At 40.9% G+C, this 14,897-nt stretch overlaps 1 protein-coding gene across 1 annotated transcript in view; it reads right to left on the bottom strand.

Annotated features, from left to right (window-relative positions):
- Nucleotides 1-14,472, bottom strand: part of col13a1 (collagen, type XIII, alpha 1) — a 91,047-nt gene extending 76,575 nt beyond the window's left edge. The window contains exons 1-2 of the mRNA XM_079690292.1: nt 14,452-14,472; nt 9,259-9,294 (exon numbers count right to left, since the gene is read on the bottom strand). Of these exons, the coding sequence (XP_079546418.1) occupies nt 9,259-9,279 (21 nt within the window). The 5' untranslated portion in view covers nt 9,280-9,294; nt 14,452-14,472. The remainder of the gene's footprint in view (nt 1-9,258; nt 9,295-14,451) is intronic.
- Nucleotides 14,473-14,897: the final 425 nt, after the last annotated feature.

The raw sequence follows: 14,897 nt of genomic DNA, 5'->3' as shown, positions 1-14,897 counted from the left end.
GACCTGTGCCGATGGAGGATGTTGTGTATAAAGCTAAGCCCCTATTTTTGGAAACAGATTATGACCAGTATTGTTTTATTTGTTCATACAGCAACTTTGTTCATGTATGCCTGGTCTAAATATGATCTCCAAACACGCTTCATCACTGTGATATTAACAGGAAACACTAAAGGGGTAGAGTTATTGGATACATGTTTGCCATTAGACAGCAATATGTTTAGCGTACTGAGACATTATGGATTGCAGCACACAGTGAAGGCATCATCAAGATGGACTTGTCAAAAACGTGATACAACCAATCTGAATAAAGGTCTAGGATGTCACTTCCTTTGAGAAGGGGCATGGGGGAAAGTTAAATGACAGTATCTTAGGGTGCATTCACACCTAATAGTCACTTCACTTCTCTGGTGCGGACCACAGTTTGTTACATTGTTTCATTTTTCAGAAGGTTCGGTTTGCGTTCAAACTCAAACGGACTATAAACTTTAAACTAGGGCTGTCAAGTTAACAACGCAAAACAAAATTAACGCCACTAATTATTTTAACGCGATTAACGCATGTGTATATTTTTTCCTCGGCCGCCCCGTAGTTTCAGAGCGCATCGAGTTTAAAATACCATCTACAAGCTGATGCTGACAGCCCCGCTCCTGCCGCCCGCTTGTGGCAGACCACACTTCCACGCTCACCGGCAGGCACCGACTGGCCATCGGGAGGACCGGGAGGGTGTGTGTATGTGTGGCGTGAGCGAGAGAGAGACCTTACGTCAGGGGTGCCCACACTTTTTTGGCTGGTGAGCTACTTTTGAAATGACCAGCTAACCGAGGTCTACCAACCAAAAATAAAATCCCAAATTGCAAGGGTTGCTGAATAACACGTTTTATTTTTACATGGGATAACTACAATAGGGCTGCAACAAACGACTAATTTGATTATCGATTAATCTATAGATTAATGAAACGATTAATCGACTATTCGGACTACTGCTGTGTGCCTTGCACAATTTCTCAAACGCTTTTATTTAGCCATCAACTTTTAGATTTAGTTTGAGGTTGTTTTAGGCATGTGGAAACTAACAATGAAGACAATAAAGATGGATACTTGATTCAAAAATACATATATTATTAAATTAACTGAACAAATTGTGAACAAAATTAACATTGCTTTTTATTTGAATTAAATACATAATATTTCACATCAAAAGAAACAACAATGTTTTAACAAATCGTATTAAATAATGTGATGACAGAACTGTAAACAGAATAGCTGAAACTTTAACAAAATAAATAACTCAGTTACTAAGTCTAATCATTAACCCATGTTTGTATAATGTAGTTAACTCCGTGTGTTGCTGCTAGCATACATAACACCTGACGTGGAAACGTTACTCGTGGATGGGGCTACAGAGCTACGAGAAAGACAGTCGAACCCGGTGCATTCCTCCGTCTGAATGTGGTGCACTTTTGCTAAATGTTTAGACAAATTGCTCGTGTTACCGCCCTTACATGCTAAACACTTTTGGTGACGAGCATTGTCCACCTCAAGACGGGTAACATGTAACCACACCTTGGAGCGCTTCTCTCCACCATCTCCTCCGTGTGTTGCTGCATGTAGGAGCTGCGTGTGTGTAAACTGCCCCGCCCCCTTGCAAACAGACGGGGGAGAGAGAGATCTCTTCTGGATTGGAAAGATAGAAAATACACCGACCATAGACGCATTTGTTTGTCTTTTTGCATGTTAGAAACGAGTTGGCGACACTAAGACTAAGAGATAATGTTTGTGTAGCAATAATACATGACCTTTCTCTTTCTCAACTCGCTACTCGGAGGGAAGTCGCTGTCATATGCCTTGTGAACACTCCGATAATGCCTCTCCACGTTACCTTTCTTTGGCAGAGCGACGCTTGCTTTACAAATAAGGCAAATAACCTTTGAATGTGACATCACAAAAAAAGATTCTCCCTCCCATTCTGTGTGGAAGTGGTATGTCTTTAGCTTTTTGCTCGTTCCCGCACTCATTTTGTTGTTTGTCTCTCCCGGCACTTGACTGATTTTGTATCGCTTTGCATTCTGGGTTAACAGACTGGAAAGCAATAGGTCGCTTTTTCTGTCAATCAAGTAAACTCCTGAATTAAGTGGCAGGGAGGCCAAGGGAGGAGGAATCAAAAGCTGTTTTGTCTATTTTAACGGAGCTGGATTTTTTTTTTTTATGAATGACTCGCGATCTACCAGCATTGCCCCCGCGGTCGACCGGTCGACCGCGGTCGACGTACTGGGCACCTCTGCCTTACGTGTATTGTTGTTGTTAGTATCTGGTGCTAGCTAGCTGCGCTAACGGATATAAGGAGCTGTTTAAATGAAAACAGAGGAGCGACATTTCGCCGACAACTGCGCCGAGCACTTGACTTTATGCAGGTTGCCAGACAGTGGGACATTGTACGAAAAGTCAGCACACTCAGCACGGATAGTGCGAGCAACATGATTGCAGCGTCCAGGCAGCTCCCGTTCGAGCATATACAGGACTGTCTCAGAAAATTAGAATATTGTGATAAAGTTCTTTATTTTCTGTAATGCAATTAAAAAAACAAAAATGTCATACATTCTGGATTCATTACAAATCAACTGAAATATTGCAAGCCTTTTATTATTTTAATATTGCTGATTATGGCATACAGCTTAAGAAAACTCAAAAATCCTATCTCAAAAAATTAGAATAGTTCCTCAGACCAAGTAAAAAAAAAAGATTTATAACAGCAAAACACAATCAAACATTTGAAAATGTCCATTAATGCACTCAGTACTTGGTTGGGAATCCTTTTGCACGGATTACTGCATCAATGCGGCGTGGCATGGAGGCAATCAGCCTGTGGCATTGCTGAGGTGTTATGGATGCCCAGGATGCTTCAATAGCGGCCTTTAGCTCATTAGCATTGTTGGGTCTGGTGTCTTTCAGCTTCTTCTTCACAATACCCCACATATTCTCTATGGGGTTCAGGTCAGGGGAATTTGCAGGCCAATCGAGGACAGTAATGCCATGGTCAGTACACCAGTTACTGGTGGTTTTGGCACTGTGGGCAGGTGCCAGATCATGCTGGAAAATGAATTCCTCATCTCCATAGAGCTTTTCAGCAGACGGAAGCATGTAGTGCTCTAAAATCTCTTGGTACACAGCTGCATTTACTCTGGGCTTGATGAAACACATTGGACCAACACCAGCAGCTGACATGGCTCCCCAAACCATCGCTGACTGTGGGAACTTCACACTGGATTTCAAGCAACTTGGATTTTGCTCCTCTCCAGCCTTTCTCCAGACTCTGGCGCCTTGACTTCCAAATGAAATACAAAACTTGCTTTCGTCTGAAAAGAGGACTTTGGACCACTGTGCAACTGTCCAGTGCTTCTTTTCCTTAGCCCAAGTCAGACGCCTCTTCCGTTGTCTTGAGTTCAGAAGTGGCTTGACCATGGGAATACGGCTATTGTAGCCCATTTCCCGGACACGTCTGTGAACAGTGACTTTTGATACCTGGACTCCAGCTTCAGTCCACTGTCTTTGAAGCTCCCCCAAATTCTGGAAGCGACTCTTCTTCACAATGCTGTTAAGGCTGCGGTCATCTCTCTTGGTTGTGCAGCGTTTCCTGCCACATTTCCCCCTTCCAACAGACTTTTTGTGGATGTGCTTTGAAACTGCACTCTGTGAACAGCTTGCTCTTTGAGAAATTTCTTTTTGTGTCTTACCCTCCTGATGGAGGGTGTCAATGACGGTCCTCTGGACAGCAGTCAGATCAGCAGTCTTCCCCATACTTGTGATTTAGTTTACTGAACCAAGCTGAGTGTTTTTCAAGGCTCAGGAAACCCTTGCAGGTGTTTCGAGTTAATTAGACGATTCAAGTGATTCGTTGAACACCCTACTAGTATACTTTTTCATGATATTCTAATATTTAGAGATAGGATATTTGAGTTTTCTTAAGCTGTATGCCATAATCAGCAATATTAAAATAATAAAAGGCTTGCAATATTTCAGTTGATTTGTAATGAATCCAGAATGTATGACATTTTTGTTTTTTTAATTGCATTACAGAAAATAAAGAACTTTATCACAATATTCTAATTTTCTGAGACAGTCCTGTATATGCCTTGAGTTGCACATAGCTCCAACGATCCATCACTCACTCACGCACATACGCGCACGCACGCACACACACGCACACACACACACACACACACACACACACACACACACACACACACACACACACACACTTTGTATTGTATTGTATGAGAGAGGTTCCAGGTTGAATTGAAGCGGATATTTGTAATGTTCAGAGGCTGTTGTGTTTAATATTCATGAGAATATTTGTCATTGTTCAAATGATAATACACATTAGCATAAAGCATATTTGACCACTCATATGTTGATAAGAGTATTAAAAACTTGAAAAATATTCGTCTAAGGTACATTTAGAACAGATGAAAAATGTGCGATTAATTTGCGATTAATCGCGATTAACTATGGACAATCATGCGATTAATCGTGATTACATATTTTAATCGACTGACAGCCCTACTTTAAACACAAGTCATGTGCACGGAAATGCTGTTCAACCATTGGTCAGACATTAAGGGGGTGAAAACGCAAATCCCGGCAATTTCTACCGGAGCCTCCGCCATGGAGCATCGGCACTTTCGGCAGGTTATTCTCATGCTGCTGTTAATCTGGAGATCAATAGACACTAGCGGCCCGCGCATATGATTATATAATCAGACAACGTCCGTTAAAAAACATTATAACACATATAATGAGAGACGTTCTGCAGTAAGGAGGGGCGTTTCAACGACGACAGGTGTCTTACTTTTATGTAGCTGACGGAGCATTTTTACTTTACACGACACTGTTCAACACTTCATTCTGCTTCACTCTTTAAGTAAACAACCACGGATGTCTTGAAAGACTCTTTCGCTAAAGATTTTTGAAGACATCCGCGTTCTTGTGACACGTAAATACTACGCTTCCTATGTTTTGGTGCGGACTGCGTTCACACCAGCAATGAACCGCTCGAGAGTTTGCAAGCAAGCGTTCTGAGACCACCTATTTTAGCGGACCAGAGGCCGGTTGTTTAGTTCACTTAAAGGCCCAGTGAAGTGTGCACCTGTGCATGATCTGTTATGCTAATACGTATAGTAATGACCAAAATTGTCCATTGGAACCCATATCAAAAAATGTTGGAATAGCAACAAATTTGACGAGTTTTGAATTTTCCGGGGAAATCTGCAGTCGACCTTCGCCTTCGTGGGCGTGGCTTGCGATCTACTGCGTGACGTCACGAGATGGACGCCGCTGCACTGTTTACATTCACCACCGTTCGTTTTTTCTCTTTTTCAAAGTCGAATTTCTCAACGTTTTTGAGCTAGTATTTTCCTGGAAAGTGTGTCGGAGTCGACTGGAAGTGATTGCCAATCGAGAAAACCTGACAATGGAGGCGACAGTGAAGAAAGAGGGATGAAAAACACAGGGGAAACGATGCATTGCCGCTGGCTGTAGTAATGTCAAGTCTGCCGAAGTGGCGATGTTTCTGTTCCCAAAAGATGAAGGTGAGCCTGGCTGGTGTCATTGTTTCGTAGATTATTTGATTGATCATGATAAATAAAGGCCAGTGGTCGATTCGAGAGAGAGAGAAAGAGAGACTGACAGAGTTACAGGGTTGTTGTTAGCATCTGGTGCTAGCTCGGAGCTAACGGAGATTAGCTGTTTCAACAATAAGGAGAGGGAGAGTGCTCTCCTGTGGGACTGAGAGAGATAACGTCAGCTCAGGGAGGTAAACTGTAGCCTAAGTTATCTCAGTGGGTTTGGTCATCTATGTAAACAAATATTTCCATCTATGTAATATTAGTTGTATAAAATAGGTTAAGAAATCATTCCAATGTTTTTTGATTATTGAAATATATGTTTCATATGAGTGTTGAGAGCTGTATCCATAAATCTCTTAATGTTGCCCTCAAAGTGCACCAGATTGATCACTTTCCTCATCTATCCTGTCCGAAAAGCTGTCCAAATCAATCATTTCTCTCACACTAGTATCACTTTCCAGAGTCTCCGCCATGTTTACAATCGCAACTGGGTACATCTTGTGACGTCACAGCCACTATCGTCTGCAACTTCCGTTAGGCTCAGACGGCAAAATTAATAATTCATTAATTCATTAATTATGAATTATTAAAAATTATTTTAGCCATGAACAGGCACAATGATATGTAAGGAATGAAACTGCCATTTCATTTTGGTGCAAAAACATGCACTTCACTGGGCCTTTAAGAGGTCTCGGACTGTGTTGACACCGACCCAAATGAACCGCACCAAGCGGCTAAACGCACCAGGGTTCGATTCAACGGGACTATAAAAGGCTGGTGTGAATGCACCCTTAAAGGTCACCTATTATGCTATATTTGAACAATATATAATAGGGCCATATCTATAAAAGTGTTTGCTCAAAATACCAAACAGATCACCCATTGTAGCATGCCTCATACCCCTCTATTTCAGCCCTGTTAGTAAAGTGCTGATTCTGGGTCTGGCCCTTTAAATGTACCCGAGCTGCTTCTGGCCACGCCCCTTTGTAGCTGCTGCTGGCCACGCCCCTTTGGAGCTGCTGCTGGCCACGCCTCTTCCGCATGCAAGCAGTGAGTTTTTACTGCTAGAACAATGCCATTATATGTATTATATATATAACAACTTTACTCTAAGTCCCTCTCGTACACACACACAGCTGAGGGGGGAATCAGCTAGCGACTGTATATGGGGATGATAGGTGGGGACGTGGGGGGGACGTTGCCAGGAGTTCAACGTAAAGCCAGCCCAAGTCATGTAGTCATGACCGCAGAAAATCTCGATCAGCTCCGTTGTTCCCCCGTTTTTAGAGATTAGGGTACGGAGGAAAAGTGAGAGGGTTTTATTCTCTGACACTTTGTGAGTCTCCTTACACACCGGGGACACATAGTGATGTATAAAAGACATCAAAAAGTGCATTTTGCATAATAGGTGACCTTTAATGGAGCACTCTGGCTTGTTTTCAAAGAGCCTTAGCTAGTTGAAGCCTGTGAGCTACAGAGACCACATTATATGACATATATGTAACATATACCCAGACTTGAAACAGACCCACATGGTGCCGTGCTTAAATTGTTTGAAATATGGTCAAATTAAAAACTAACTAAATGAATTGAGTGGTAACTCTGTAAATTATATTACAGGCCATTAGCTTCAAAGAAATTACTGGAAGTAATATCAAAGTGAAGCAGGTCTGTGGGTTCAGAACGACAGCCTGGGTGGTCTGAGAGAGACTTCAACACCAGCTGCTTTAAGGAGGAACATGGTGGAATGAGCTCCCCATTGAAATCAGGACAGCAGATAGCTTACACATCTTCCGGCGCAGACTGAAAACTCATCTCTTTCGACTCCACTTCGAGCGATAGAACTATTAACAAAGCACTTATATACTAATAAAGGACTGGCTTATCTAAAGCCAGTTGAGTAGCACTTGAAATGTTTTAGCTCTATGAAACCCGATGTACTTATATGATTCTGTTTTCTTCAAGTTTGTATTTTGTTGGCCGAACGCACTTATTGTAAATCGCTTTGGATAAAAGCGTCAGCTAAATGCAATGTAATGTAATGTAATGTAAAATAACACACAGCCTGAAACCTGAACGAAATACTACACGCAGCCGACGGATACATTATTGATCAAGGTTTTATTATTAGTTATTATGATCAACTACCAGTTAATGACTATTTCCTGACATCACACGGTATTCAATGGTCTGTGATATAGCCGACTGGCTCTGTGAAAGCCTGACTAGATGGGGCTCATTAAACGACTGTGAGCATTGGTTTGAGAGTTCTTGTGTTGAGCATGCACAATGTGTTCTGGAGATGTTGTGAAGGAGGACTCCAAAAGTACTAAGGTTCCTGAGTTTTTGTTACACAGATGTATCTGTAAAGCACCTTGGACGTTTCTTAACTTGAGTAAAAATAATAATACTACAATGTAAAAGTACTAAATTTCAAGTTAGAGTACTGCATGAAGAATGGTACGTGAGTACAATTAGGTATTCAATTATTAGGATTAAAAGTAGTCATTAAATATTAGTGCAGGAACAAAATGTGGGAGATGAGGATGCCAACATTAGCGCTGAGGTGCTGCAAAATGCTCCAGCAAAACACGTCCGACATTCAGGGGTCCACATTTTATGCGCAAAGTCTAACCCTCTCATCCAAACGTCAATAACTCACTCTGGCGCTCCTGCTGCCAACAAAGTTGTTGGCGGTGTCAACAGCTGCTTTGGGCGCAGTTTGGTGCGCCCCGAGCTGCTCCTATCTGTTCCATTGAAGAGGTGCGGACTGCGCATGCACCACTTATAACGAGAGTCAATGGGCAAAGATTTCTGCGCCCCAAGCAGGAAACACGTGGTTTATCAGTAACTTTAGACATCGTAAAACTATTTTTATCAATATTTTATCGTAGATTATACATTTAACTGACACCAACTATATCGTATGTGCCTTGTTCATTAAAAAAAATATGTTTACATTTTTCTTTTAATAAAACAATTAAAATATTTTTTAATCACAATCTAGAATGTGGGAAGAGGTGGGGCGGCGCCCTAGCGCCCCTATGGGCCGGCCGCCACTGCTGTATATATCGACTCTTTTCACCACACACACTGCAAACACACTGATATGTGTTATTTTCCCCCATAAAATATATCTGATTAAAATGGAAATTGATTTGTGATTTATTTTGTATTGCATTTCAGTGATGGAGGAGATATTTCCATGATTAATTAATCTGTGTATGGTTTGACTGAAACATTTCTGTTGAATATTTATTATTATTATTATTTGTCAGAGCTGATTCTGAATGATCACCCACTTTATAAAAAATTAGACCTGATTCAAAGTTTAAGGTATTCCATATAGTCTGTTCAATGTTATCTCCAGATATGAATGAAAGGCAGTGTTTTAGAGTTCTTCATGCCTGCTTTAATGGCTTGTATTGAGTTATATTGCCATTGGAAAAATAAAGATAATTGTGACTCGCAAAATTGTGATAACAGTGTATTTGTAAGTTACTTTTATGTTTAAACAATGTCAGAAGGGAATATTGGCCCCAGGGCATATTCACATGATCAAATCTGGCCCTCTATGAAAAGAGTTTGGGCACCCCTGTCATAATGAATGCAACAGTTACAAGCCCGGGTCACTCACCATTCTCCCAGGAATCCCCATGATGCCTTTGTCCCCCTAATGACCAACAGACATTCAGAAGGAACAAGGTCAATACCGAAGGTAGAATGCAGACTGAGATTTAAAGGGATGCCATGACATTTAAACTAGGTTTTTAGTCTTTCCAGTACATTCACTTAATGTCATTGAAAAAAATTAATCTAATTTAAAAGAAATTTGACAACACATTATAAGAGGAGCAGTTGCCTCACATTACTGACTTTATGAGAATGCATCATTCAACTAAAGGCTGCTACTAATGCTAATGCTACATGCTAATGATGGGTTTGTTAAAGTCCTCATGCTATGGTATCCATTTAAAGACGAGGATAATGTGTAATGAGAATGGTTAGTGTGTTAACCACGCCATGCCTAATGTTGAGACTAGAGACAAGCATTCCGTTAAGCTGGGATAGAAACACATGATTTGAATGCAGCCAACCCCATGATACATTTGAGATCTTTTGAATAATGTTGCAAAGTGATTGTAAAATATTACTTATATTATTTAGAATGGGTGATGGCCATGAAGAAAACAGTACTTGACACATTCAGCATATAGTTCTATCATTGCACTTAAAGGTCCCCTATTATACTCTTTAACAACAACATAGACACAGATATACACATAAAACATGCATCTGAGCCCTGTTCCAAAAGTGCTGATTCTGTGTCTGTAGCTTTAAATGCTAATGAGCGGCTGCTGGCCACGCCCCTCTGAGAAGTGATTGGTTTAAAAAAACACAATGGTGCTCTAGGAGGAGATTCAGGTGATAAGGTAGGGGGGGGGGGGTATTTTGGTTGTTTATTGGCTAATGGTTGCACAACCCAAAAAAACATCGTGACATCACAAAGTGGCCGAAATCTCATCAGCTCATTTTCAGACAGGTTTTTATATAAATGGATCAGGAAAAAAAGAGAGGGTTCCTTTTTCCCTGAAACAATCCAAAGTCTCTTAACACAGAAGATTGATAACATGACAAGGTGGATTTTGTATAATAGGTGACCTTTAAGCTTTATAAACATGTGTCAAGATTGTTTTCATTCAACTGATATTGACACCTTACTAAAGACTTGAAAAGCCCTGAGCAGTGTCTGAAGATCAGGTGCTGCTCTGCTGATGTCAGCTGTCTGAAGACTCATGGCCGCAGGGGGTCAAGATGTTAAGAGGGTTGTTGTGGGGGGGTGGTTACAGGGAGAGGACAGTAGGTGAAGGTCAGGGCCCGCTCTGTGAACACGCTGTGAGGGAAGAAGACCCCCGGCACGACTGAGGAAACTTTAGGGAGCATTTGGGGATACTGAGAATAAACTTGCAGCACACATCATGGACTTCTCCATGTCTAAGGTATTCACAGCTTTTCCAAAAGTAATATACTACACAGCACATTTTGAAGATCAATATTATCATAAGATAATTTACAGCTCAAGGACTATGCTTCAATTTCCTGAACTAAAGAAATAAAAACCTTTTTGTTTTATTTCTAAGGTACCATTTTTAGGACAAACAAAGTTCATTTGAATACTAGAAGTGCATTCATGAATACAATGCCTTCAATATGAATGACTGTATCATGTTACACTAAAACTGAGGGTGTTAGGTGGAGTCTGAATAAACACCTTTCCCAGATGAGTGTTTTAACGAAAGCTTTGCTCTGGCTCCACGATAGTTGACTGCTTCAAATAACGCTGACCTCAACATTCTGCACCACATGTATCTGCAAATGGGTGCAGAACACACTAGAGAGTGTATACTGAGAGAAATGCCACTGAAAAGTAACTATTGTTTGGGTTTCTTCCAACAGCCCTGTTTAGAACACGGAACAATGAGTGTCCAGGGAGTACTGCATGTGTCCAATCAGGACAATGTTAGAGCCGTTCATTTAGATCAGGGGGGTCTAACTCATTTTTGTTCAGGGGCCACATAAAGACACATGTGGGCCGGATCAGAGCTAATAACCTATAAATAACAACAACTCAATATATTTTCCTTTGTTTTAGTGCAAAAAAGTACTTAACTATCTTTTTACAAAACATTATGAACAACCTGAAATGTCTTAAGAAAGACAGTTCATGTCGTCATTTTGACCCTTTGCAAAGTCATCCCGGCCCGTTTGTTTGACACCCCTGATGTGGATGAACTTTGGATCTTCTGCTGTAGCAGAACACCATGAAGTCGTGGCAGTGCTGGTGGAGCCTGGCAGAAAGGAGACGTACCACGATGTAACGCTCAGTGATAATCAAGAGATCAAGAGAAGATGACACCTGGCTGTTTCTCTTAATCAAACTCATCTCAGCTCTGATCTGCGTAGACCAACAATTAGCTCCAGCTGTTTTCAGTCCTGAAACATCAGAGGTGCTGGTGTCTCTTTCATTAGTGTGTGGTTTTCAAATACCACCGCAGCTGGGCTCTTTATAGCAATGTCCAAGGTCCTGATCTAAACCAAGACCTTGGGGAGATTCTGCCACCACTTAGAAGGGTTTTAATCGAGAGCAGGGGGCTTTGCAACGCATCACAGGATTCTTTACTGTATCCACAAAATACAACCTTCAGAACAGAAGGTCTAACAGCCATGAGACAAAAAAAGAGTGTTTTGTAAAACCTCTTCCAGTTCATGTGCTGCACAACAGTCCACAGACGGAAACCTTATCACTGCTCCCCTGCTGTACCTCCCAAACATGATTCTACTCTTTCCTGCAAAGATAGGAGTCATGCACCTACTCACACAGCTACACACACCTACACACACCTACCTAAAGTACATACACCGACACACACTGCGGTCAAAAGGATTTATGCATGTCTTTTATAGTGCAATGTGGGGGGGTTCACTGCCTCAATGAGCCTCACCACACAACCATACACACACACACACACACACACACACACACACACACACACACACACACACACACACACACACACACACACACACACACACACACACACACACACACACACACACACATACACACAGCTCACCACCAGTATAAGTACTACTGGAGATAAAGACACCCATGAGACACAGAGTGTGGTGTTAGTCCGTCCTGCAGGGTCAGAGGAAGGCAGATATCTGAGGTTATCTTTCTAACTGATGAGTTCATGATGGATTATTTGAGTAAGTAGTAATTACAGGAGTACTGCGCACTGCTAGCTTGGTCCACCTGCATGTGGTCAAATATAATCTGTGTGTGATGAAATCTGAATTCAAACGATGAGTGAAGCCTGGGGTTATGGAAGGATGGTGTTAGGTGTGAAAGTTATGAGCATTCACTGCTGCACTGACATCTCTGAGGTTCCTGAACTTAGGAGTGATCATATACAATAATCATATTGTTCGAGTTATTTTAATTCCTTGTACAGTAAAAGGTATCACAAGTTCTGAGGCATTGATGGATGGTTAAAGTGCTGAGGGATTACGTTTAATGCAAAACTGTTTCCATTCATTTCTAACTTATTTGCGACAGATCGCAGTTTGTATGTCCAATAAGGGAGAACACCTTTATTAATCACACCTAGGGAATATTATCAATCATTTTAGAGCCTGTAAACATGACAATATTCATTATATATCTGAAGTGTTTCAGTAGTTTGAACATGATGCAGAACAGGGCACCGCCCTCCCTAAACCACACACAAAAACATTATAATTATTAATAATAATAATAATAATTATACTAATTAATTATATAAATTCTCAATATGTGTGTGTTTAAAATATGGAATGCACCCAGAATTGTGTGTAAAATATAATTTAAAAATAATTTGCGCAATATATATGCTTTTCCTAGTAAACTGTATGACTGAAGTACTGTTCTGGGGCGATGGAGAAATCGCCCCATGGAGGCGGGTCTCTGTAGCAGGTTAGCCAACTGCTGATTCAAGATATGAATCTGTGTGATAAAACGGTAGCCAATCAGCATCCTCAAAACTACTTCCGGAGGGGCAATTATTGTATCGCCCCAAGTAAGCAACTGCTACGCAGCTGGACGACGGCCACAGGATAGCGGTGAGGAAACACAATGAGGAGGTGGATAAAAACAGGAATATTTTATCCAAAATAATGACGTTTTGTGGGGCTTTTGAGTTGGCTTTGTGTGGGCTTGACGAGACTCTTCAATCAACCCTGGCATTTTCAGGGGATTGGTGGATTTCGTTTCCTCCCTACACTCTGTTCTGGAGGAGCACCTGAAGACCACCAGCGTTTTTAAAGGCTTTTTGTATTACTGTTGATTATACCGTTGTTCTGTAATATATATATATATATGTGTATATTTATTTCCATACATATATCATATATATATATATATATATATCATATATTTCCATACATATATATATTATATACATCATATACATTCATATATGTATGCAAGTATTGCTAGTGTCATTGTTTTTAAGTTTGTGTACATAGTCCTCAGTCTCAAATGCTTCAATTGTTTATGGAGGCATTCAAATGTAAGACTGGTAAATGAACACTGAAAACTCCTTGTTTCTTTGCATGAAGTCATACTGGGATGTTAGAGAGAACATTCCACCACTGATGCAGACCCTTGTGTTTATATCCTGTTTTTACAAAGAGAGACCTTGTTATCCATATTACAACATAATGAATTCATGGCCTGAACGCAAGACAGAAATAAGCTCCAAGAACCCCTGTTCTGTAACTATAGCCTGGACCCAGCTACAAACTGATTTCATTTTACAATATGTAGCGAAAGTTTGCTGTAAGCTACAAGAAGCTACCAGTCATGTAAATTAATTTATGGAGAGCATTGCTCTTGGATGCAACCTTCATTTGTAAGATGGAGGGTATGTGTGTGTGTGTGTTTTTTTTTATTGAGTTGTGTAGCCTTTCTTTAATCATTGCCCCAAATAGGCTCCAGTGCAAATTCAACACAAGAGTTTTATAGATAAAGATGTATTTTGTTGGAGAAAACGTTGTTCAAGATATTTTTTATCAAGATAATTAATCAATTTATTTGAATGTAGTTATAACTAGCTATCATCTGATAGAGCAGATAGTAGTTCTTTTGACATGTTTCACTTCATCTATGTTCATTAGAGCTCATTTGAATATCAGAGCATGTGTCAGTGGAAGCAGGTGAGAGATCAATACTGCAGTGATGGCTAGTTGCTCATGCAAACACAGAGACACAAGTTCAAAAGAGCGTTACCGGAAAGCCTGCCCGTCCAGGGGGACCCTGAAAAAGGGGTGAGAGAAAGTTGGTACAAAAAGGAAAGAGTACATTTTACACATAAGGTCCTCATTACGATATATGCTGTACCGAACCAGGCCAGAACCAAATCACTTGAAGTGGTAACCATCCACACAGACACAGGCGTTTTGTAAACCGGGGATTGTCTAAATAGAAAATACAATCTGGGTAAGCACAGCTTGAATACATTATCCAACCAGATAACCAGAAAACACAATGGAAACACACACACACACACACACACACACACACACACACACACACACACACACACACACACACACACACACACACACACACACACACACACACACACACACAGACACACACACACACACACACACACACACACACACACACACACACACACACACACACACACACACAGACACACACACACACAC

This window comes from Notothenia rossii (assembly GCF_949606895.1).
Source record: "Notothenia rossii genome assembly, chromosome: 6".
Lineage (NCBI taxonomy): Eukaryota > Metazoa > Chordata > Actinopteri > Perciformes > Nototheniidae > Notothenia > Notothenia rossii.
This window is presented reverse-complemented; position numbering and strand designations above follow the sequence as displayed.